The 25,258-nt window shown below is 40.9% G+C and overlaps 1 protein-coding gene across 2 annotated transcripts in view; it reads left to right on the forward strand.

The window, feature by feature from the left end:
• Window positions 1-25,258, forward strand: part of ARL15 (ARF like GTPase 15) — a 466,036-nt gene that overhangs the window by 146,548 nt on the left and 294,230 nt on the right. For both annotated transcript variants that reach the window (XM_068990589.1, XM_068990590.1), the window contains exon 2: window positions 19,767-19,911. In XM_068990589.1, coding sequence (XP_068846690.1) covers window positions 19,767-19,911 — 145 coding nt within the window. The remainder of the gene's footprint in view (window positions 1-19,766; window positions 19,912-25,258) is intronic.

The raw sequence follows: 25,258 nt of genomic DNA on the forward strand, positions 1-25,258 counted from the left end.
AGTAAAGACACAAACAAGACGAAGGAGGAAGTCTATGTATCTAGGCAGGAGATTTCTAGGCAGAGGAGATGGCGAGGCTGTGGCGTTGGGCTATCCCTAGAGTAGTCCAGGAATGGCAAGGAAGCCGGTTTGCCTGGAGCAGCTGACTGCAGGAGGAAATCATAGTGGATATTGCCATAGAAACATTTGGGGATAAGGGTGGAAGGAAGGAGGTGGTGGCAGATTTCTATAGGACTTTGTAGTCTGTTATAAGGGTTTTGATTTTTATCCTGAGTGAGATGAACTGGCCTTTGGAGGATTTTTCATGGAAAATTGATGTGATCTGACATATTTTAACAGGTTTGTTCTGACTACTGTGCAATAAATTACTATAGGGAGGTTAGAGAGGAAGCAGGGAGCCAGTTGTGAGATTGTTGCAGAAACCCAGGCGGAAGATGGTGGTGACTTAGAGTGGAAAGGGTAGAGGTGGTAAGACGTATTGGATTCTGGATATACTTTGGAGCTGTTGCTGACAGAGTTTTTTGATAGATTGAACATGTGGTTTAATAGGAAAGAGAGATGCCAAGGATCATTCCAGGGTTTTTGGTGTGAGCAACTGGGGAAAAAAAAATGGAGTTGCTGTGAACTAAGCAGAAGAAAAAGATTGAATTGTGAGTTCTGTCTTGGATATGTTAGGTTCAGGATGCCTGCTCAGTATCCTGGAGGAGCATTGTGGAGAAAGCATTAGTATTTGTGCATTTAGAGGTCCACGGTATAGATGCAAACTTGGGAGTTAAAAGCATCTGGAGAGATGTGAAAGCATGAGTCTGGATGAGGTCAACAAGAAGGTGAGTGTAGATAGAAGGGGCTTCAGGTCATCCCAAGCATTCTGTTGGTAAATGGTTGATGAGATTAAGAAACTGACAAAGAACTTCTTTCCCAGTGAAATAAGAGAAAATCCAGAAGTGAGTGGTGTCCAGAAGTTCAATGAGAAAGCATTTTAAGAAAGAGGCAGTGAAAATCATGTTAACAGAAAGAACCGGTAAGACAAAGCCTGAGATGTGATCATTGGATTTAGTAATGATTACCTAAACAAGAGACAGCCTATTAGGAGTGGGTCCAAGATAGAAGGGAAATAGAGATAATGCTTTCAAGGAGTTTTGCTCTAAAAGAAAACAGAGAAAGGAAGGAAGAAATGGGGCAAGGTTAGCCAGGCCTGTTAATTAATATACTTTTTATAGCTAGATAATTTGAGTATTAAGTTGTTAGATGTTGTGTTAGAATTGAAGAGTGAACATATTTAAAGTATAATTAATTGCTAGTGAGCACTTTGTTTTCTAAGTCGTTTTCTTTTTGAACTCTCATTGTCAATGGAAGTAAAACAGATTTGGGGGCTTTTAACGTTGAAGTCTAATTGACATACAACATTATTAGTTTCAGTTGTACAATGTGATGATTTTGACATTTGTATGCACTGAATATTGAGGCTTTTAATGAAAGTGTTGTATAAAGTTCTCAAGCTGAGATTCAGTTGAATATTTGAGGGTGCAGGTGAAATTGCTGCCGAAACCATATCGTGTGGCAAGTCAAAGATTATCACACTGTTTAGTGTTATCTTTAGATTGTCCCCTTCTAATTCTCCTTGCCTTTCCATCAGTCTTGGAAAGTTTGAAGTATCTGCCTTAACTTAAATTTGATATGATTTAGAGAATATCTCTTGCCACTATTTGATCAAATTTCATTTGATATCTATTCAATATCTTTTTATTGTCTTTTCATTTCTTTCAATGAAAGACTAGATGTGGCTTATAATACAAAAAAGTAATAAAATGTATGGAATTTAACATTGTGTAATGTATCATTTAAAAAATCTTATGTTTTAAGATTCCATATTTTTAATCTTTCATGGTGAGCAGAGACAGATTTGTAAATTGTAAGGAATTGTAAAATATGAAAACATTTATAGACTCAATTAATAGAATCACTCAGCGAGAACTGCAGTTTTTATTGTATAGTAGCTTTGAAAGTCTGGTGTGTTAAGAAAATCTCAAGGCACTTTTTAAATTCTTAGTCCCACTACCCCCAGATTACATGACAATGGCATCTTATTTTAATAGATACAGAGTTTATTATGACTGAGATTCTTTGTTTCAGGTTTTTACGTAGCAGAGAATACTTGCATTTTTTCTGGTGATATCTTATTCCCCTTGTGTGGTCCCCAGATGAGCCCTGATCATCTCAGATACATTTTATGTACTCTTTTGGTGATTAATATTTTACCTCTGCCAACACTATCTCTAATTCGTCCATGGACAGTTCCCTTGAGGACCTCTCTTGCAGTGTTTATAAAATTGATTCTAACAGTTCAAATAGTCATGAGTGTATGCCCTTTCCTCCTCTGGAGAAATGTGGAGGGGATAGTCTGTTCAGGTGGAGTCATAATTCCTTGGATGAGAGTCATAAAATTTCCACAGGTTCACCAAATAAACGAGCCATAATGACCTATTTTTAAGCACATACCTTTGTCTAATCCTTTTCTTTCCAACCTCATTCCCCCTACTGTGATTTTGGTTTTGATTTTTGTTTAATTTTTTAACATGCTGGTTTACTATAACCGTTCAGATTTTATTTTTGAGGGGAAAGCTGAATTTGTCACCTAAAGACTATGATTTTAAAAAATTTTTTATTAACCATGAATATGATCGCTGTGTTTTTTTGTTTTGGGTTTTGTTTTTTTTTTATATGTTCCTGATTAGTAGTTTTTTGTAACAATTGCTTCACAGTTATGGTGTGATTTGCAAATTAGAAAAGAGAGATTTGAAGAACTACTTAAATAAATGTAGAAAAACAGAGTGGTCTGATTTTTTTTTTTAAAGCTGAGTCATATATCCTTAGGGAGTCTATATCTTAGACAAGCAATAGCACAGGCTACCTGATTGAGGTTTAGTTCTTAATGAACAAAAGCTAGGTGCTACACACACTGTCCCATTTTCCTCCTACAAGATATTAAAGTTGAGAACGTTGCTCAGTCGTGTCCGACTCTTTGCGACACCATGGACTGTAGCCTACCAGGCTCCTCTGTCCATGGGATTTTCCAGGCAATAGTACTGGAGTGGATTGCCATTTCCTTCTCCAGCGGATCTTCCTGACCCAGGGATCAAACCCGGGTCTCCCGCATTATAGACAGACACTTTACCTTCTGAGCCACCAGGGAAGTCCTTTTGAAAAGAAAGCAAGAACATGCGAATTTGGACATAAGAGCCATCAGGCATCAGCTTCCTACACAGATGTAGCCAGCCCCCATCTTTTTACATATAATTTATAGGTAGAAGTGTGGACAGTTTTAAGTTGGCTTAAAACTCAGCATTCAGAAAACTAAGATCATAGCATCCGGTCCCATCCCTTCATGGCAAATAGATGGGGAAACAATGGAAACAGTGAGAGACTTTATTTTGGGGGGCTCGAAAATCACTGCAGATGGTGACTGCAGCCGTGAAATTAAAAGACACTTGCTCCTTGGAAGAAAAGCTATTACCAACGTAGACAGCAATTAAAAAGTAGAGACATTACTTTGCCAACAAAGGTCTGTCTAGTCAAAGCTATGGTTTTTCCAGTAGTCATGTATGGATGTCAGAGTTTGGCTATAAAGAATGCTGAGCACTGAAAACTGATACTTTTGAACTGTGGTGTTGGGGAAGACTCTTGAGAGTCTCTTGGACTGCAAGGAGATCCAATCAGTCCATGCTAAAGGAAATCAGTCCTGAATATCCATTGGAAGGACTGATGCTAAAGCTGAAACTCCAATACTTTGACCACCTGATGGGAAGTACTGACTCATTGGAAAAGACCCTGATGCTGGGAAAGATTGAAGGCAGGAGGAGAAGGGGATGACAGAGCATGAGATGGTTGGATGGCATCACCAACTCGATGAACATGAGTTTGAGCAATCTCTGGGGGCTGGTGATGCACATGGAAGCATGGCATGCTGCAGTCTATGGGTCACAAAGAGTTGGACTTAACTGAGCAACTGAACTGATGGACCGAGAGAAGAGAATGCATGTTGGAAAGCTGTGTATTAAATAAGAGCACACAAATGGGACACTGAGAGGATGTAACATTTTGCTCAGGAAAATCCAGGCTTAGATATTTCTACTAGCTTTCATCTTGCCCTCTGCCCAAGACTGGCATATTCCATCAGAATAAGTCCATGGAATTGGAAAATCAACAAACATTGTTCCGTCTAATTTGGTCTCCAAATTGTTATAATGGAGAAAGTCTATTGTCTGTTGGGCCAAAGAACAAAATGTGTAGTTGATGTTGTTTTTAGCTGCCCTGAAAATGAATATTTAGGGACAGATCCTACCAGAGCTTGGAATCAGGGCTTACTTCTTTCAATGCGGAAAATGCATATTTAGGGACAGATCCTACCAGAGCTTGGAATCAGGGCTTACTTCTTTCAATGCTTACTTCTTTCAACTGGCAGCCAGGACTCCAGAATGTAACCAAGGCTTGGCCAGTTGGATGCTCCAGCTTGATGGTCGGTGGTACCCAGTTGGAGTAGTTAGAGGTCATTCTTATGCTGCAGTGGAGTTCAGTACAGGATGCCAAGCAGTTAGTACAGGTGGTGACTCCTGTACTAATTAATGGTTGTTGCAGTGTTACTGTAGACTGTATTGGTTCTAGCAATTTTTTAGTCTTCTGGTTTGTTCTGTGAATTATCAATAACCTTCCAATAAATCACTTTTCTGGTATTTGCAACCAGAACCTTGGCTGGTACAAAAGAAAAAGGAGGACATCCTTTTTAAAACACTTAACGATGATCAAGTATCATGTTTTCCTGGTAGCTTGCGATCTCCTTTGAATAGAGAGTGAGTGCTTTATTTGAAGAAAAAAAAATTCTTGATGTTGTTGAGACTTCATTCAAGTAAGACCCCAGGTAAATATGTCAGGCTCGTGGGATCCCTCTATTGTCTTCACCAGCCTGCGATATATAGCACCTGTACCATCTGTGTGATATGCACAGGAACATAAGTTAAGGTATCTGTGGCCGTATTGATTCCAGGGAATAAAAGCAAACAATAAAAATGGTTATGATATAAATTAAGTCCACATTGCTACTTCTAATCTTTTGAGGGGACAGAAGATTATGTTTGTCAGTACTTCATTTTTGATGAGTTATTTGTGGTGGAAAGAAATCCATTGATGTTTCATAGATGACCCCAAGTAGAACTGCTTGAATCTGTGTATTCAGCCTTTGCTTGTGAAGTTTGACAGTCTTCTAAAGTGTCTCTTTAATAAAACACACCTTTAAATAACTCTCTCAGATTCATTCCAGCTTCTAAAGTGAGAAGGTGGCTTGACGACCACTGCTGCCAGCTCAGCTGTGGATCTGAGATATCCAGCTGTGCCCTCTCTGCCTCTCTCATCACCAGCAACAGACTTCGCAATCAGAGTCTGTCTGACACGTGTGTTGATGTGTGAGGCGAGATAACGTCTAGTTCACTGTATTGACTCTTCTGAGTTAGACCATAGTAAATGTTTGTCTTTGTCAGCAGTTAAAGCAACGTGATTGGAGGATGCTCAAGAATTAGAGACACCACCACCCCCTCCCCTCGCCAATAGTGTGCTTTTGTCTCGGTCTGCATAGACATAGCAGGAGATTTCATAATCAAAGAGAATTGATTTAACTGTTAAGATAGACCAGTCATGTTTAAAAGCTGTTTCTCCTCTCAGGAAGAAAAAAATCTAGTGATGGCCCCACTCTGCATCATATTATGTATGATCTCTTTTAATAGTTATTATAGCAAATCAAAAGGACTGTTTTTGTGATTAGCCACCATTCATACTTACTGTATCAAATCAGATCTTTGACCAGATGGACAAATAAAATAAATCCAGACCCTGAGTTATTTTGAATTGTACACTGTGAGAAGAGTCCTGATGGGTGGTCACAAAATCAGTTTTTGAGAAAGCACTATTCTAAGTGAAAAGTCTAATAACCACAATCACAGTGATAATAATACCTATTATTGAATACCGTTCTGAGTATTTAGTATATAGAATCTCATTTACTCCTCCCAACAATCCTTTGAGATGACCCTTGCTTTCTAGATTAGGAAACAGGTATTGGTGAAGTAACATTCAGATTGTAATAGGTTTGGATGTCAGGCTTGTCTAACCATGCACTTAATCAAGCCATGTGGTGAATTACTGGGGAGCGTATTCTACCTTGTGATAAATGCTGTACCAGACACTTAGGGTCCAAAACTGAATGAGAAGTGGAACCTGCCTTTAAGTACTCCAAGCCCAGTGAGGGAACAGTGACTAAAGATCACCTTTATTCTATAGGACAGTGGATATTAGGACAGCGGAACAGAAAAAGTGCTAAGGGAGTTTAAAGAGTGTCATCTCAATCCGATTAAGGGTTGTAGAAGTCTTCCTGGAAAAAATGATCATGTAGCTGAATTTTAAAGGATAGCTATGTGCCAGCTAGATGGAGATAGTGGAAAATGATGTATAGGCAGAGGGTCGCCTCCTTTGACCTGGAGCATGAAGGAGGCTGGGTCAGGAACTGCAAATAAGTCTGTGTGGTTGGCACGAGGACTATGTTGAACCCTGGTTTGGATACTTTATAAACATTATGAACATTATGTCATGTCATCCCTCTAACAACCATTCAAGGCCAGAAATAAAGCAAATCCAGATCATAGAGAGCCTATCTGCTTAGACAAGGAGTTCGGTCATTTTCCTGACAGCTATTGGTAGTGCTGGAGAAGACTCTTGTGAGTCCTTCGGCCTGCATGGAGAACAAACCAGTCAATCCTAAAGGAAATCAACCCTGAATATTCATTAGAAGGACTGATACTGAAGCTCCAATACTTTGGCCACCTGATGTGAAGAGCTGACTCACTGGAAAAGTCCCTGATGGTGGGAAAGATTGAGGGCCAGAGGAGAAGGGGGTGACAGAGGATGAGATGGTTAGATGACTTTACTGACTCACTGAACATGAGTTTGAGCAAACTCTGGGAGTTTGTGAAGGACGGGGAAACCTGGTGTGCTGCAGTCCACGGGGTTGCAAAGAGTTGGACACGAGTTAGCAACTGAACAGCAACAGCATGGTAACCATGGAAAGATTTTACATCATGGGAATGATTGATGTGCTTTAGGAAGATCATTATTAGCATTTTGTAGACAGAGTTGGGAAGAAGGCAATGGCAACCCACTCCAGTACTCTCGCCTGGAAAATCCCACGGGTGGAGGAGCCTGGTAGGCTACAGTCCACAGGGTTGGGGAGAGTCGGACATGACTGAGCAACTTCATTTTCACTTTTCACTTTCATGCGCTGGAGAAGGAAATGGCAACCCACTCCAGTATTCTTGCCTGGAGAATCCCAGGGACCGAGGAGCCTGGTGGGCTGCCATCTATGGGGTTGCACAGAGTCGGACATGACTGATGCGACTTAGCAGCAGCAGCAGCAGACAGAGTTGGATAAGACCTGAAGTAAGGACACCAATTATGGAAGAGACAGTGTGTTTTCCAGGAGATAACGGTGACATCTTGATAGTGGTTTTAGGGCTGGAAAGGAACAGGGAGATGGTAGAGACCAAATTGGGCAGATTTAGAGGAATTGGTGACTGAGAGCTCTGTGGGGCTGAGCTCCATCTTCTTGGAGCCTAAAGGCTGTTAAGTGAAGGAATGCTGTATGGTTCCAAAATATGAAATAGGATTTCCACTGTTCAGGTCTACAAATAAAACAACTTTAGTTTGATTTGTTTTCCTGTTGACTATTCCAAGGCTTCCCATCTCCAGTTCCAAAAGCATGAAGAGCAGAGAGAATCTGCTTTGTTGGGATTTTTCCTAGGAGATTTTTAGATGACCTGTAAACCCACTTGAAGATCTACCTAGGGATTCTAGCTCTTTTAAAATATTTGCATCCCCTGATTTTTCCTAAGTGTACAGAGTATAGAAAAATGCCATTGCTAAGAAAGAGTAAACATGTTTTTGGTAGTGATTGTATTTTTATGCCCTGCTTTTCATTTAGAAAAACTGTTTGGAAAGTGACCAAAAAAGAGGTTCAAAACAAAATGTGTTACTGTCTCTTTCATGTTCAACTAAATTTGTATCTCTTTGCTTTTTAGGGGAAAACATAATAAATTGTCTGAAAATGACCCAGGTGAAGCCCTGATTTGTATACATCTATGAATATGCATGAAGCTTGTATGATTATATACAGTCAAACCTGGGGAATTTACTGCTAGTTTTATTGAATAATTCTGTCATTAGAAAAATTAGATTCTCTGTCCAGCCATTGTAAAAGAAAAACTGCATCTTAAAAACAAGAAAGATGTTTATTTTCTACTTAGCTTCCTCTTTGAGTTTCTTCATTTTTATTTATAGAAAAATATCCCCCTAATCTATTTCTTACATGAGAAGACCTAAAATTATGGATTGTTGGAATATAGGAGAATCTTGAATTAGAGTTCCTTTAGTCTAATTATCGGATACACGCCTTAACTTTTAAAACTCGACTTGTGGCTTATCTGGAAATACGTGTACTAGGACTTGTGAATACCACTATCAGGATGACTGATGCGCAGACTGGGAGCCACGTGGGCCCCTGGTCTGGTTCAACGCCGCGGCACTCTCTTCCATTCAAAGTCTCAAATGTCTGCCCCTCTGCAAAGCTGTGAGGCCAATGTCTGTAGCTGCTAAGCATGAAATCCCCTGCTTCTGTTTGTTTCTTTTGTTGCCACGAGTTAATAGGGACAGAGACAGGAGACAGCCCAGAACAAAGCAGAAATAATGGAGTATTTCACCCCAAAAAGGAATGTGGATTGAGAAATACAAAGGGGAAGGCAAAGACAGACTTAGTGTCCTGAGGCAGTGTGATGTATTGGACAGAAGCCTCAGCCCTGAGACAATTCTGGGCCAAAGCCTTCATCTGTGAGCTCAGAGCAGCCTGCATGGCCGAAAGGTTTGACCCATCTTATGTAAAAACAATTTATTGTTTTTTCCCCCACGAGGGTCTTAAAGGGCCACAGGATTTTTCACCTCAAAAAGTGGATTGCCCTTGTAACATGGAGAGGAGTCGTCTCCTGGGATCTGCCTGGTGATCAAGGGCCTCTTCACAGCACTCTGTCACCCTGCTGATTATTTCTGTAGCTGTGGGTGCCATTTTGAATTTATATTCTTCTCACATCTTTTGCAAGACCTACTATGTAATCCCAGACATCAGAGCATTTTTCAAATTCATTTTTCTTCTTGCATATGGAAAGAAAGGGTTAGCTAAGAGCTTGCATGTTCATATAGGCTGTCTCTTTGACGTGGATTTCCAAACAGCCCAGTTTGTTCATGTATTTTCTCCTATACTCTTCCCTGACATGTTTTATTTTGTATAGTATTTGCTTGTTTTATTTACTTTATTAAAGTATAATTTACATGCACATATGTTTTAAAGGAGAAAATTTGAAGACTCTTCCTTTAGAGGTTTTTTCCACCTTATTTACCATGCTCAGAATCAGAAATCTCTGCTGTTAGCATGGGCTTTTCGTCAGACAGGCTTTGACCTTTCCATAGGACAAGAAAAGAGTTAAATGCAAGAAGCAAACAGCAGGCAAAAGATGCTAGCAGCCCTCCAACGTCCTCTTTTCTTCCACCCTAGCCAGCTCCCCCTCCTTCTCTGCTCCCTAAGTCAGCCAGAAGGAACCCAGTTCCTTTAACTCTCCTGGGAGAAGGATGCCGTTTTCTGCCTGGAATAAAAGGTACTTCAGCCATGAATGGGACAGTGCAAGGAAGCAAGCATCACTGAGACGCACATCTTCCCCTTCCTCTGCCAGGCATCTGTCCAGTTACACAGGCAGGCTTGTTCAAGCCTCCCTTCACTCCCTCAGGACAGCATCCCTGACTCCAGACGTGGCCGTACCAAGGCCAAGAGGACATGAGTAAGAGCTCTGGAGCCGAATGGCCCTGGTTGGAGCCCCAACTCTTGTGTCTTACAAACTATCTGGGCACAGTTTCGTATCTGTACATTGCCCTGTTCACAGAATGTCCCTAATTTCGCCTCTGTATGACACACCCTCGGGTATTAGAGGCTTTTCATTCCCATCACTCAGAAAATTCCTCTGGAGCCAGACGATTACCAGAGTTCAAATCCTGGTTCCACTTAAACAACCATATTTAACTTCTTTGGGCCTCCCTTTCCCCAACTTAAAATGGGAAGTGCAAAGTACCTTTCTCATTGGGTTGTTCCTAGGAGTAAGTGAATTAACTCTCACAAATCATTTATATCTTGTGCTTAATATAGTACCGATCACCTTTGGTTTTAGTTTTGTGTTATTAGGACACAGTCCTTCCTCATGTCTTTTTCAGAGTTTAAGCAGTTCTTTCAAGCTCTGTAAACATTTGGTTGTATTTTCAAAAGATGGACCCATATTTTATTATTATAGACTTGGGAAATATTTTAAAATTATAGTTTTATATATTAACACACTTAATATTTTTTTCAGTGGACGTATTTAACGTTAGAAAACATTCTAGAAATTGACTTCTTTTCAAAATCTTTTTTGTCATTGTGAGAGTTGATGAAGGTCAAAATGTATAGGTGTCTCTGGTTTTGAAACAAAACCACCTAAGAAATATATCCATTTCAAGTTATGGGTGACTTTTCTCTTGCTTTTAGGTACCAATTAACTAATTTTTTGTTAATCTGACAAATATTCATTGAGCAAAGTGCTAGGCCCCATCTGAGGGCTCCAGGGAAAGATGTAGTCATCCACCATAGGAAACCTCTGGGTTTTGTTTGGCAAGACCTGTTTTATTGATAAATAAGGAGGAGATAGTATGGTGCTTGGGCAGTGACTGTATGGCTATGGGAAGCCCCAAAACTGACAGAAGAAAATTTTCCAGGAACTCTACAGAGCCTCAATCAAATTGAAATCATGTACAGAATAAAGTCATGTATTCAAGATGAAAAACAGAGCATCACTTGAAACAAATGCCATGTCCCCAGAGGCCAGGGATTAAGTGATACTGGCAGTGCCAGGGCCCGTGCCAGAGGGGGAGGACCTCGAGCAGGACTCTGTCTAGAAATGTGAATTGTATGACAGCTCTGCCTCTCTGCTTTGGTGCTTGGCCACCCTGGGTGGCTGTAAAATTAAACTTTTTAACCGAGTAATCAGACCAGGGATTATTGGGTCAGTGTGCATAAATCTGTTATCTAATAATTCTGGTAGAAGTCAGGGAAAAAAATATATGTGGCATAATATTAACCACAGTGCTGGAAGTATGTTAAAGGACCAAGGAGTGGAAGAAAGGAATAGTTCTCTCTGATGGAATTGGAGACCTTCTGGAGGAGATGTCATCTGAGCAGAACTTTGAACAGAAATTTGTCAAATAGAGAAGAGGAAGAAGCTTTCTTCTGAGTACACGGGACCTGGGTGGCATAGAAACACGAAGTGCTCAGGCTATTTGCGGGACTAGAGAGTGATTTGGAGGATGGCTGGCATCATTAAGGTAGAGATGTAGAGGAAAGAGTGATATATGGTAAGTGCTTCATTGGTGCTTTACAGCGTCAGTTTGTTGAACAGTTGTTCCATGAGTTTACCAATGTCTGGTACTGTCCCCAGCAGAAATGGGGATATTTTAAGATAATCTTGCTGCCTTGGTGCTAGACCACCAGGCTGAAATACAACTCCTCACTGTACCCATGCGATTCTTGAATATTTTGGCTTAGGCTTTTTGGCTAATCTGCCTTTCAGCTCAGGCATACACAATTTGTCCAGAGTCTACAACACAGAGTTACTACTGGTGATTCAGTCTTGGCCCTCTCTCAAGACATTGGCTCACCGTTTCCTCACATACAGTGTTGGTAGAAGCTCGTGAACTTAAGCTGGCAGGAAACAACCTGGATCTGAACATGATAAGGGAGAGACTTGGTTCTTTTGGGAAGGAGCAAGTCGTAACAGACCCTGTGTGAACAGACCTATGAACTGAGCAGTCTAAGCAAGAGACCATGACCTTGGTTGTCGGCTGGCATCCTGCATGCGGGCTCACCCTGTTCTCTATTCCCTGCTGCAAGAGCAGGTTAAGCTTTGTGTCTGTTAGTGTCTTTGGTTGGACTGGGAGGAGCATGTGGAGGCAGCTGTGGGCCGGTGGAAGGGAAGTACCATAGACTGGGCTGCATGGTGGACTGCCAGGCCCTCACCCAAGAGACATGACAATCATCTAAGATACCTTAGTGAGATAAGGTAAAGTAATAAATGCACTTACTTACTTGTATGTTACCATCTTGTAGCATAATGCATTGAACTAATAATGCCTCATAACATCCACCTAAAGAAAGGAAGTGGCTGATGGTATTAAAACGTTACTGGTTAATCATGGGGAGACTGAAGCCGGCTAGGTTTATGGGCCTGCACAGAATCATACAATGCCTCAGTGTCTGGCCTGGGAATGAAGCCTGAGTTTTCTGTGTGCTGTCAGGACAGCCGACAGCTTTGTGTTTAGCATTGTACACCACTGAAAGGGGCTTACTCTTAACAATGCACGGGCTGCTTTACGAGACAGACACAATGAACTTTGGTACAGTATAGTCTAGAGGCCAAAATGAGTAATTTTAAGTAAATTGACTACGAGATCCAAAGCTTCATTAAGTATTAAAGTGAAAACCAAGCGAAAACTGTAGTTTTTAGGGACTGACTCAAAAAACATGAACATTCTTCCCCCATTTGAAGTAGCATAGTTTTAAGCACCTTATTTTGTTGGCTTCACATCTGACACCATCCCTGTCAACCATTGGATTTATTTATTTCGAATAAACACCCAAAAGGTCTGTGACTTATTTCAAAGATACTGTCTTATAATAATTGTCAGTTTAACCTTTATGCTTTTTATGTTCCAAAATGTCTTATCTCTAGAGCCTGTGTTTTTGGGGTGGGTTGTTTTATTCAGATTTAGTTTGGATTCTTTCAGAACAGTTGAAATACAGAGCCTGAAATTCAAGAAAGAGATTGGAGGAAGAGGGGAAATATTATATTATGTGTCTTACCGGGCTGAAAACATGGGGTGGAGATGGCATCATAGGAGGACAGAGAGACGAGATAAAAGACAGGAGTAGAGTAGAATGTCACTCCTCAATTGCCTTTTATGTTACCCACGTCTTAGATGACCTAGAATAAATGAGCAGATGATGTAGATATTTCTGGGTTTGGCTGCAAAGTTTTTACACTCTGGAATTTAAAAAGAACATGAAGATAAAATTCTGGAACGTTTTCCAAAATATGTTGAGTAATATTGGCATATGAATGATTGAAACTGGGCAATATATGGCAATCAGTTCAGTTCAGTCACTCAGTCGTGTCCTACTCTTTGCGACCCTATGAACTGCAGACGCCAGGCCTCCCTGTCCAGCACCAACTCCTGGAGCCTACCCAAACTCATGTCCATTGAGTTGGTGATGTCATCCAACTAGCTTGTCCTCTGTTGTCCCCTTTTCCTCCCACCGTCAATCTTTCCCAGCATCAGGGTCCTTTCAAATGAGTCAGCTCTTTGCATCAGGTGGCCAAAGTGTTGGAGTTTCTGCTTCAACATCAGTCCTTCCAGTGAACACCCAGGACTGATCTCCTTTAGGATGGACTGGTTGGATCTCCTTGCAGTCCAAGGGACTCTCAAGAGTCTTCTCCAACACCACAGTTCAAAAGCATCAATTCTTCGGTACTCAGCTTTCTTTATACTCCAAGTCTCACATCCATACATGACTACTGGAAAAACCCTAGCCTTGACTAGACAGACCTTTGTTGGCAAAGTAATGTCTCTGCTTTTCAATATGCTATCTAGGTTGGTCAAACTTTCCTCCCAAGGAGTAAGTGTCTTTTAATTTCATGGCTGCATTCACCATCTACAGTGATTTTGGAGCCAGGAAAAAAAAAAAAGGCATCCACTGTTTCCCCATCTATTTGCCATGAAGTGATGGGAATGGATGCCATGATCTTAGTTTTCTGAATGTTGAGCTTTAAGCCAACTTTTTACGCTCCTCTTTCACTTTCATCAAGAGGCTCTGTAGTTCTTCTTCACTTTTTGCCATAAGGGTGGTGTCATATACTTATCTGAGCTTATTGATATTTCTCCCGGCAATCTTGGTTCCACCTTGTGCTTCCTCCAGCCCAGCATTTCTCATGATGTACTCTGCATGTAAGTTAAATAAGCAGGGTGACAGTATACAGCCTTGATGTACTCCTTTTCCTATTGGGAACCAGTCTGTTGTTCCATGTCCAGTTCTAACGGTTTCTTCCTGACCTGCATACAGGTTTCTCAAGAGGCAGGTCAGGTGGTTTGGTATTCCCATCTCTTTCAGAATTTTCCACAGTTTATTGTGATCCTCACAGTCAAAGGCTTTGGCATAGTCAATAAAGCAGAAATAGATGTTTTTCGGGAACTCTCTAGCTTTTTCGGTGATCCTGTTGGATGTTGGCAATTTGATCTCTGGTTCCTCTACCTTTTCTAAGACCAGCTTGAACATTTGGAAGTTCATGGTTCACATATTGCTGAAGCCTGGCTTGGAGAATTTTGAGCATTACTTTACTAATTTGTAAGATGAGTACACCTGTGCAGTAGTCTGAGCATTCCTTGGCATTGCCTTTCTTTGAGATTGGAATGAAAATCGACCTTTTCCAGTCCTGTGGCCACTGCTGAGTTTTCCAAATTTGCTGACATATTGAGTGCAACACTTTCACAGCATCATCTTTCAGGATTTGAAATAGTTCAGCTGGGATTCCTTCATCTCCACTAGCTTTGTTCATAGTGATGCTTTCTAAGGCCCACTTGACTTTACTTTCCAGGATGTCTGGCTCTAGGTGAGTAATCACAGCATCATGATTATCTGGGTCATGAAGATCTTTTTTGTATAGTTCTGTGTATTCTTGCCACCTCTTCTTAATATCTTCTGCTTCTGTCAGATCCATACCATTTCTGTCCTTTATTGAGCCCATCTTTGCATAAAATGTTCCCTTGGGATCTCTAATTTTCTAGAAGAGATCTCAAGTCTTTCCCCATTCTATTGTTTTCCTCTATTTCTTTGTATTGCTGGCTGAGGAAGGTTTTCTTATGTCTCCTTGCTATTCTTTGGAACTCTGCATTCAAATGGGAATATCTTTCCTTTTCTCCTTTGCTTTTTGCTTCTCTTCTTTTCACAGCTATTTGTAAGGCCTCCTCAGACAACCATTTTTCTTTTTTGCATTTCTTTTTCTTGGGGATGGTCTTGATCCCTGCCTCCTGTACAGTGTCACGAACCTCTGTCCATAGTTCATCAGGCACTCTATCAGATCTAGTCCCTTTAATCTGTTGTTCACTTCCAGTGTATAATCATAAGGAATTTGATTTAGGTCATACCTGAATGGTTTAGTGGTTTTCCCCCCTTTCTTCCATTTAAGTCTGAATTTGGCAATAAGGCGTTTCTGATCTGAGCCACAGTCTTCTCCTGGTCTTGTTTGGCTGACTGTATAGAGCTTCTCCATTTTTGGCTGCAAAGAATATCATCAATCTGATTTCAGTGTTGGCCATCTGGTGATGTCCATGTGTAGAGTCTTCTCTTGTGTTGTTGAAAGAGGGTGTTTGCTATGACCAGTGCATTCTCCTGGAAAAACCCTATTAGCCTTTGCCCTGCTTCATTCTGTACTCCAAGGCCAAATTTGCCTGTTACTCCAGGTGTTCTTGACTTCCTACTTTTGCATTCCAGTCCCCTACAATGAAAAGGACATCTTTTTGGGGTGTTAGTTCTAGAAGGTCTTGTAGGTCTTCATAGATCTGTTCAACTTCAGCTTCTTCAGCATTACTGGTTGGGGCATAGACTTGCATTACCATGACATTGAATGATTTGCCTTGGAAACAAACAGATATCATTCCGTCGTTTTTGAGATTGCATCCAAGTACTGCATTTCAGACTCTTTTGTTGACTATGATGGCTACTCCATTTCTTCAAAGGGATTCTTGCCCACAGTAGTAGATATAATGATCATCTGAGTTAAATTCACCCATTCCAGTCCATTTTAGTTCGCTGATTCCTAAAATGTCAATGTTCCCTCTTGCCATCTCCCGTTTGACTACTTCCAATTTGATTGGAAGCCTTGATTCATGGACCTAACATTCCAGGTTCCTATGCAATGTTGTTCTTTACAGCATCGGACCTTGCTTCCATCACCAGTCACATCCACAACTGGGTGTTGTTTTTGCTTTGGCTCCATCCCTTCATTCTTTCTGGAGTTGTTTCTCCATGATCTGCAGTAGCATATTGGGCACCCACCGACCTGGGGAGTTCATCTTTCAGTGTCCTACCTTTTTGCCTTTTCATACTATTCATGGGGTTCTCAAGACAAGAATACTGAAGTGGTTTGCCATTCCCTTCTCCAGTGGACCACATTGTGTCAGAACTCTCCACCATGACCTGTCTGTCTTGGGTGGCCCCACATGGCATGGCCTAGTTTCATTGAGTCAGACAAGGCTGTGATCATGTGATCAGATTGGCTAATTTATCAGTCACCTGCAATTTCATCATGTATTTAAGACTGATGACCATTTGGACCAGTTTAGGTGGGTCAGTCTTCTTTTCAAGAGATAGTTCAGGGGAATTTCAGTAGAGGAGCTAAGCACAAATGGGGGTGTTCAGAGCAGGAATGTGGTCTCTCCCCTCTTTTCCCAAAAAGATCAAAGCAACCCAGTAAGAGAGACTAGTGGTGTTATCTGTCATAGCTGAACTTGGCAGAGCTCTTGGTAGTGCACAGCTGCTGGCTAGTCTTTGAGGGAATGCATACGTACATATATCTGTCTCTCAGGAAAACTCTCATCATGAGTCCAGGGGACTTCTTTCTTTTATGGGTAAGAAAAAGTTTGCAAAAAGTCTGTCATTATCAGCCAACCTTCCTACGAAATTGGGATGTGATGTATTGGCATCTAGGATACTTTTTGTAGTCCTAGTCATTAATCTTGTAGGAAAGGCAAAATCAAGCTCAAGTAAGGCCAGAGAAAGGTCACTAATCTTGTGGAGTGGGAGGGGTTTGCTATATGAAGGCAGACTGAAATAATTAGGACTTCTCAGACTTGAAAAGACTGAGAAGAAATATGATTAGAGTTTAATAAATCCAGGAAGAACATGAGTTAGATGATCATAGAATTTACCAGAAGTAGGCAGAGCTTCTTAAAAGCCAAGGAAAAGTGAATTTAGGACAAAAAGAAGTTCTGTCATACCAAGAAAGTAGGTCCTGCACGTCAAAATTACTCTTTTGGGAACTGGGCTTAAACTTCTGGCATTGGAGAGAAATGAAAAAGTCTAGTATTTCTCATTGTTAACACTATTTCTTGAAGTATGAGGTGCCCAGAGAGCATCGATCAAGCTTCCTGTTAACCTTTACATTTTCTTTTCTCCTTTCTTAGATGATATTTAAATGTCATTCAGTAGTGATTCATTGAAAGTGGATTCTATGCTGTGGTCTCCACTAAGCACTGGGGATACTGAGATGAAGATGGACAGATATGGTTCCCACAGTCTGGTGATAGATAAGAAGCTAATTGTTTGTGTGATGAATTGACAACAAATGTGCTCTGAGAGCTTGACACAAAATTGCTCACATACTCTTAGCAGCAGAGCAGGCAGCGCTGAGGAAGTGGTTCTTTAACCAGAATCTGAAAGTCAATGAAGCGTTCACCACCCAAAAGTTGGGGAAAAAGGGAGTGGCATGTGTTGAATGCTGTGCGATGCCAGAAGGTCAGTGTTACTGGAGGTGGAGGATTAAGATGGAGAGTTACAGAGATGAGGCTGGACGCTTGGGTTAAGCAGATCATGGAGGGCCCTGTAGACCACCAGGATCATAATGGCAGCCACATAAGAGAATAGAGGGGGCAGGCAATGGTTAACGTACTAGGACTCGTTGGAGGATTTTGATGTTGTCCAAGCATCAATGACCTGGGCTGGAGAGAAGCAGATAGATTCTAGAGCTATTTCAGAGGTTGTACAGATTGGACTTCCTGACTATGAGAAGTGAGGGTGAGACATAGTCAAGCTTGATTTGTAAGAGTATAACAGCCCGTTAGACCTCATATTTCATCTGCGTGAGAAGAATTAGCACAGACTTTTTATAGGTCTTTTCTCTCATGATCTCCAAAGGACCAAGAGGTCAGTAGATCTGCATCTGTCTCATCTCCCTGTCTCCTCCTTCCTCTCATGCATCTTTCAGGGCCTAAATACTTTATAAACTAGGTGGCCTCTAATAAGCAGATGTCAATTAAGTAGAAAGACCAAAAACTGCATGGACGATTTCCAGTCTCCCAAATCCCCTGGTCTTTTAACTATTGCAGAGCAAGTGCTAGTTCATAGTACCTGAGGTCATTTGATCTGAAGCAAAATTCTACGTTGCGTCAGAAGAGGATTTTTGTTGCTATTTATTTAATTTGCTTTTCCCAAAAGTGGAACTCCTTCTGTTTGGTGGTTTAGGAAGGCTAGTTGAAGTTCCAAGGGTGGTATGTGATTTTCTTTGTCCAGATTTAAGAAGTCAGTGTTTTGTTTTGTTTTGTTTTTAACAAAATTGACCAGTAAGGGAACCTTTTCTGTCACTTTGCTTTTTCAGCATACTTTTCCCCAGTTTCTCATCTCATTTAGATGATAGCCCTGATGAAGCCCAGTCACCCCATATTGGACTTCCCTAATGGCTCAGATGGTAAAGAATCCACCTGCAATGCAGAAGACCCAGGTTTGATCCCTGGATTAGGAAGATCCTCTGGAGAAGGGAATGGCTGCCCACTCCACTATTCTTGCCTGGAGGATCCCATGGATAGAGGAGCCTGGCGGGCTACAGTCCATGGGGTCACAAACAGTCAGACATGAGTTAGTGACTAAGCACGCACAAAATGTTTCAAAAGTCAGGATTACAGTGATATATGTGGGAACTGGATTTAATGATTTTAAAAGAATTTTATTTTGAAATAATATTAAAGCATTGTAAGACTAGTACATGGAATTTCCTTTAGACTCCACTCAGGTTCCTCCGTCATTAACATTTTACCATGATTGCTTTATTACATTCCTCACCATCTAGGTGTGGAAGTGGTGATGGAGGTAGAGATTTAGAAATATTCTTAGCCAGTTAACTGCAGATGTCAAGACCCTTCATCACTAAATAGTTTAGTATTTGTTTTCTCGGGACAGTGATATTCATTTGCTAACCATAGTCTAATGATAAAATTCAGGAAACTTAACCTTATGCAGTACTATCATTTCAGGTTCTAATATTCAGTCTCTATTCAGCTGTTATCTGTTGCCCAACAATGTTGGTTTATGGTGTTTTTCCTCCCCTAATCCAGGATCCAGTCCAGGAGGCATTGTGATTATTACGTCTCTTTAGCCTTCTTTAACCTGAAACAGTTCCTCAGCCTTTCTTTGAGATGTTAGAGGCGAGCAGGCTAATTGTCCTGCAGAATGGTCCTCACAGTGGTGGTGTCCGACCTCCTGGTGCTTGGATGCTGGTGGTGCGTTTTTGATGGGAAAATTGTGCAATGATGTGGTGCCCCTTGCAGTGCCCGCATCACAGCAGGAGGGGGTCTGCAAGTCCTTGTGGGTCTCATTCCTGGGATATTAATTTTGAATGCTCAGTCAAGGCGATATCCTCAGGTCTCTCACTGTCAAGGCCCCTTTCCATCTTAGAATGAATAGGATATTTGGTTACTTCTCAATATGTGATTTAAAATGTAACTGTGCTTTGCCTCTACAGTCTTATTAAAGGGCCGTATTTCCCCTCTCTTGGCAGTGTTTTAGAGCACTCTGCTGCAAGGGTCCACCGCCTGCACGCCCAGAGTATGACCTGGTCTGCATAGGCCTCACGGGCTCTGGCAAGACCAGTCTGCTGTCCAAGCTCTGCAGCGAAAGCCCTGACAGCGTTGTATCAACAACAGGTGGGTACTGCACCAGGGTCCGCGTCCTTTTCTTCCTCCTCATTGAGATGCTCTCTTTTGCTTCCTATGCTTTGGTGGGATCCCCTCATTTCACTGAGATTGTTCAGTGAGTGTATTATTTATTTTCAGTTACTCTTATTTTTCAAACTATATTTAAAGGAGGCTTTAATAGCATTGTTCTTCCCTGGTGGTTCAGACGGTAAAGTGTCTGTCTACAATGCGGAAGACCCAGGTTCGAGCCCTGGGTTGGGAAGATCCCCTGGAGAAGGAAATGGCAATCCACTCCAGTACTATTACTTGGAAAATCCCATGGACAGAGGAGCCTGGTAGGCTACAGTCCATGGGGTCGCAAAGAGTCAGACACAACTGAGCGATTAGGACTTAATAGCATCAAATTGTACCTTCCATCCCTCTAGTTGGTCATTTCAGTGCCACTGAATAAATGAAGCCAGGAGAATGCTGATAGAAAATAACTCTGCAGCCTAGACTCCTAGTACTGTGACAAATGGGTTTATCTCAGACCCATTGAGTGCCCTTCTCCCTGGAGGTATCACCCTAACCTACTTGTGTTGGTCACACACTCCCTACACAGTACAAGTAGAATCTCAGTCTTCTTTGTTGGAAGATGGTAGGCACAGGGACCATCAGTCAGGCTTACCATGTTCACTGAGGTGGCCTAGAAAAGTCAGTCTAGGCAGTGGTTCTCAGTCTGGGCACATTTTGCTCCTGAGGGGACATTTGGTAATGTCTGGAGACATTTTGGTTCTTATAAACTGGGGGAAGGTGTGACTGACTTCTTTTGTGTAGAAGCCAAGGATACTGTTAAATATCCTATAGTACACATGATGGGCCCCCACCAGAAAGAATTATCCAGCTCAAAGTGCTATCAAGAGCTTTAGTCACTCCCCCAATACTTCCTCTTTTTCACCTGAAAATGAAAGGAAAGACAGGTGTTAATTAAAGGAAATTATGGAAGAATAGTTGAAGGAAATGAAAAACAGAGGTACTGTGGGAGGAGTGGGCTGAGACATTGTCTGCTAAACTTAAAAAGATTTTTCATGCAGACAGCTTACTTTGAGCACCTACCTTGGAGAAGGAAATGGCAACCCACTCCAGTTTTCTTCCCTGGGAAATCCCATGGAAAGAGGGGCCTGGCAGGCTACAGTTTGTGTGGTCACAAAAGAGTTAGACATGACTTAGCAACTGACACAAGCGCAAGCAAGCACCATGTGCTAGATCCAGGGTTAGAAACTGGGGCTAACTCTAGTTAACATTCCAGAGAGTCAGTCTACTGGCCACATAGACGTTAAGCTTGTGTCTAGAAATATACAAAAGAGGAGGAATGATCAGTTTTGCTTGGACTGGTGGGAGGAAAGGATGATGCATGGCTTGTCCAAGAGGTAAGAATGAGAGAGTGAGGTAGAAGAAGAAAGAAGATTTGGGGGCCAGAGGGGAAGTCTGTGTAAAGGCAGAGAGGCCTGAAACAGGATGCTACTTCCTGGGAACCACATTTCCATGTGGCTGCGATGCATGGTTTGTAGAATGGCAGGAGTCACAAGAGATAGGCAGTGGCCAAATCTTGGCAAACCATTGTTACTGTGCTCAGGAATTTAACTCTTAGCCATTAAGTAAGGCAGTGGTGGGAGGGAGAAAGGGAGACATTAGATAGGATATATCTCATCTTCTGCTGCCCGCTTCTCCTTCTGCCCTTAATCTTTCCCAGCATCAAGGTCAATGAGTTAGCTGTTTGCATCAGGTGGCTAAAATGTTGGAGCTTCAGGTTTATCATCAGTCCTTCCAGTGAATAGTCAAGGTTGATTTCCTTTAGGATTGACTTGTTTGATCACATTGCAGTCCAAGGGACACCTCATGAGTCTTCTCTAGCACCACAGTTTGAATGCATCAGTTCTTCAGCACTCAGCCTTCTTCATGGGCCAATTCTCACATCCATACATGACTACTAGAAAAACCATAACTTTGACTATAGGGACTTTTGTCAGCAAAGTGATGTCTCTTGCTTTTTAATACATTGACTAGGTTTGTCATAGCTTTCCTTCCAAGGAGCAAGCGTCTTTTAATTTCATGGCTGCAGTCACCATTCACAGTGATTTTGGAGCCCAAGAAAATAAAATCTGTCACTGTTTCCATTTTTTCCCCTTCTGTTTGCCATGAAGTGATGGGATCAGATGCCATGATCTTCATTTTTTGAATGTTGAATTTTAAGCCACTTTTTTCACTCTCCTCTTTCACCCTTTCTGCCATTAAAGCGGTATCATCTGCATATCTGAAGTTGCTGATAGTTCTCTCGGCAGTCTTGATTCCAGCTTGTGATTCATCCAGCCTGGCATTTTGCATGATGTACTCTGCATATAAGTTAAATAAGCAGGGTGACAATACAGTGTTGTCCTACTCCTTTCCCAGGGGAGTGACCTATAGAACAACTTCAATTCACCTAATATATGAGTAACACCTAATATTTTAATGTATCAAGGTGAGGGTTTAGAGAAAGGGATAGAAAAAGTAATTGAAGAAATGATGAATGAAATGTTACCTGTCTTGAAGATAAATAACAAATCCAAGACATTCATTGAACCACAAGCACAAGAGATAGTACACCAAGTCATGTCTTAGTGAAATTATTAAAGCCAGTGATAGTTTGTGATAGTTAATTTTATGTGTCAATTTGGCTGGGCCACAGTGCTCAGATATGTAGTCAAACATTGTTCTGGATATTTCTGTGAGTGTGTTTGTTTGTGTGTGTGTGTGTATATATATATATATATATATAATGAGATTAATATATAAATCAGCAGACTTTGAGTAAAGTTCTTTACATAATGCAGTTTGGCTCATCTAATCAGTTGAAGGCCTGAATAGATCAAAAGACTGACTTCCCCAGAGCAAGAAGGAAATCTGTGCTGGCCTTGGGACTAAACATCAACTCTTCCCTTAGTCTCTAGTCTGCTGACCCACCTTGCAGATTTTGGACTTGACAGCCTCCATGATATTATGTCAATTCCTATAAACATTTTTCTGTGTGTACACACACACATCCTGTTGATTCTGTTTCTTTGGAGAATGCTGAGTAATACAAAAAGGAAATCTTAACAACAGAGAAAAAAATTATACAGAAACAAAGATAAGAGTGACATCAGATTTCTCACTGGAAACAATGCAAGGGAAAAACCAGTGGAGTGCGTCTTTAAACTACGAAAGGGGTGGGGGGGAACTATCAGCCTATATCCAATGTCTCTCAAAAAGAAAGTAAAAATAAAGACTTTTTCAGATGTAAAAGTAATGAAAGTATTTATTGCTAGCAGACCTACATTATAAGACTAACATTATAAGAAAATGCTAAAGGAAGCTCCTCAAGCAGAAGAAAGATAATTCCAAATGGAAACCTGGATCTATACAAAGCAAAGTAACAAAAATTGTAAATACTGGATAATTATATAAGATTTAGTTCTTATTCAGATCTCTTTATAAGATAATTGTATAAATAAAAATGTAGGGAACAAGGTATAAAGAAGGTTGAGAAGTGCTTGCAAACGAGACTCTCAACCTTCTTTATACCTTGTTCCCTACATAAAAACAGCAATATATTGGGGGGTTTATAACATATAAATGTAAAATGTATGAGAACAATAGCGTAAAAGTCACGGGGGGAAAAGGGAAGTATACTACTGTTATGTTCTTATATATGAAGTAGTTTAATAACATTTGAAGGCAGGAGGAGAAGGGGACTACAGAGGATGAGATGGTTGGATTGCATCACTGACTCAATGGACATGGGTTTGGGTGGACTCCGGGAGTTGGTGATGGACAGGGAGGCCTGGTGTGCTGCAATTCATGGGGTTGCAAAGAGTCGGACATGACTGAACAACTGAACTGAACTGAACTGAACTGAAGGTAGGCTATAATAAATTAAAGGTATGTTATGAAGCCTAAAGCAACCACTAAAGTAACAAGCAAAATGTGAGAGCTAGTAAGGCGATAAATGAGATAGGACAGAATTACAAAAAATAGTTTTAAAAAAGACAGAAAAAAGAGAAATGAATATATGGGACAGATAGAAAACAAGCAAGATGACACATTCAAATCTGACCATCAGTCATCAAATTAAATGTAGAAGGTTTAGATTCTTCAATGAAGAGACTGAAAATGATACGCTTAGATTAAAAGCAAAACCCAAGCAGGTTAAATGTAAGAAGATAGAAAAAGTTATATGATGCTACTAGGGATCAAAAGAAAGTTGGTGTGGCTGTATTATATCAGACAAGGTAGACTTTAGAGCAAAGAATAATTCTGGGGATAAAGAAGTTCATTTCATAATGATGAAGGGGGTCTGAATCAGAGGACATAATGACGCTAAAACATTTATGTATGTAATAATGGCTTCAAAATACGTATAGCAAAAACTGACAAAACCCACAATTACAAAGATTTCAATACTTTAAATTATTGATAGAACACGTATGAAGAAAATCAGCCAACAGGTAATAGACTTGAACAACAACAGCCTTGACCTGATTTACATTTATAGAACCCTCTACCCAAGAGCAACAGAGAATCGTCTTCTCAAATAAGACCATATTTGAGGGCACGAAACAAGTTTCAGTAAATTAAAAAGGATTAAAATACGTTGTCAGATCACAGTGGAATTGAATTAGAAACCAATAACAAGATCGTCTCTGGAAAAGTCTCCAAATATTAGGAAACTGCTGCTGCTGCTAAGTCGCTTCAGTTGTGTCCGACTCTGTGTGACCCCATAGGCGGCAGCCCACCAGGCTCCCCTGTCCCTGGGATTCTCCAGGCAAGAACACTGGAGTGGGTTGCCATTTCCTTCTCCAGTTAGGAAACTGAACTACTTCTATAGATCTAATGGATCAAATAAGAAATCAAAAGAGAAAATGTAAAGTATTTTACACGGAATGGAAATACAGCGCATCAAAATTTATGAGAGGTCTCTAAGCCTGGACAGTGGGGGCATTTCATAGCTTTAAACTCCTGAATCAGGAAAGAAGGCCCTTAAATCAGTGACCTCAGCTTCCACCTTAAGGAATGAGAAGAAGTGGCTAAACCCAAAGTAAGCAACAGAAAGGAAATAATAAGGATCAAAGTGAAAATCAGTGGAATAGAAAAACAATAGAGAAAACTCATTAGATCAACAGCTGGTTCTTTGAGAAGATCAATAAAATTTATAATAACTCTAGCCAAGCTGATGAGGAAAAAAAAGATGGTACTAATTATAACATCAGAAATGAGAGAGGTTACATCAAGGTAGATTCTATAGATATTAGAAGGATAATAGAATATTATGAACAGGAGACTTCCCTGGCAACTCAGT

The sequence above is a fragment of the Capricornis sumatraensis genome, chromosome 18 (genome assembly GCF_032405125.1).
Source record: "Capricornis sumatraensis isolate serow.1 chromosome 18, serow.2, whole genome shotgun sequence".
In the NCBI taxonomy this organism is placed as follows: Eukaryota; Metazoa; Chordata; class Mammalia; order Artiodactyla; family Bovidae; genus Capricornis; species Capricornis sumatraensis.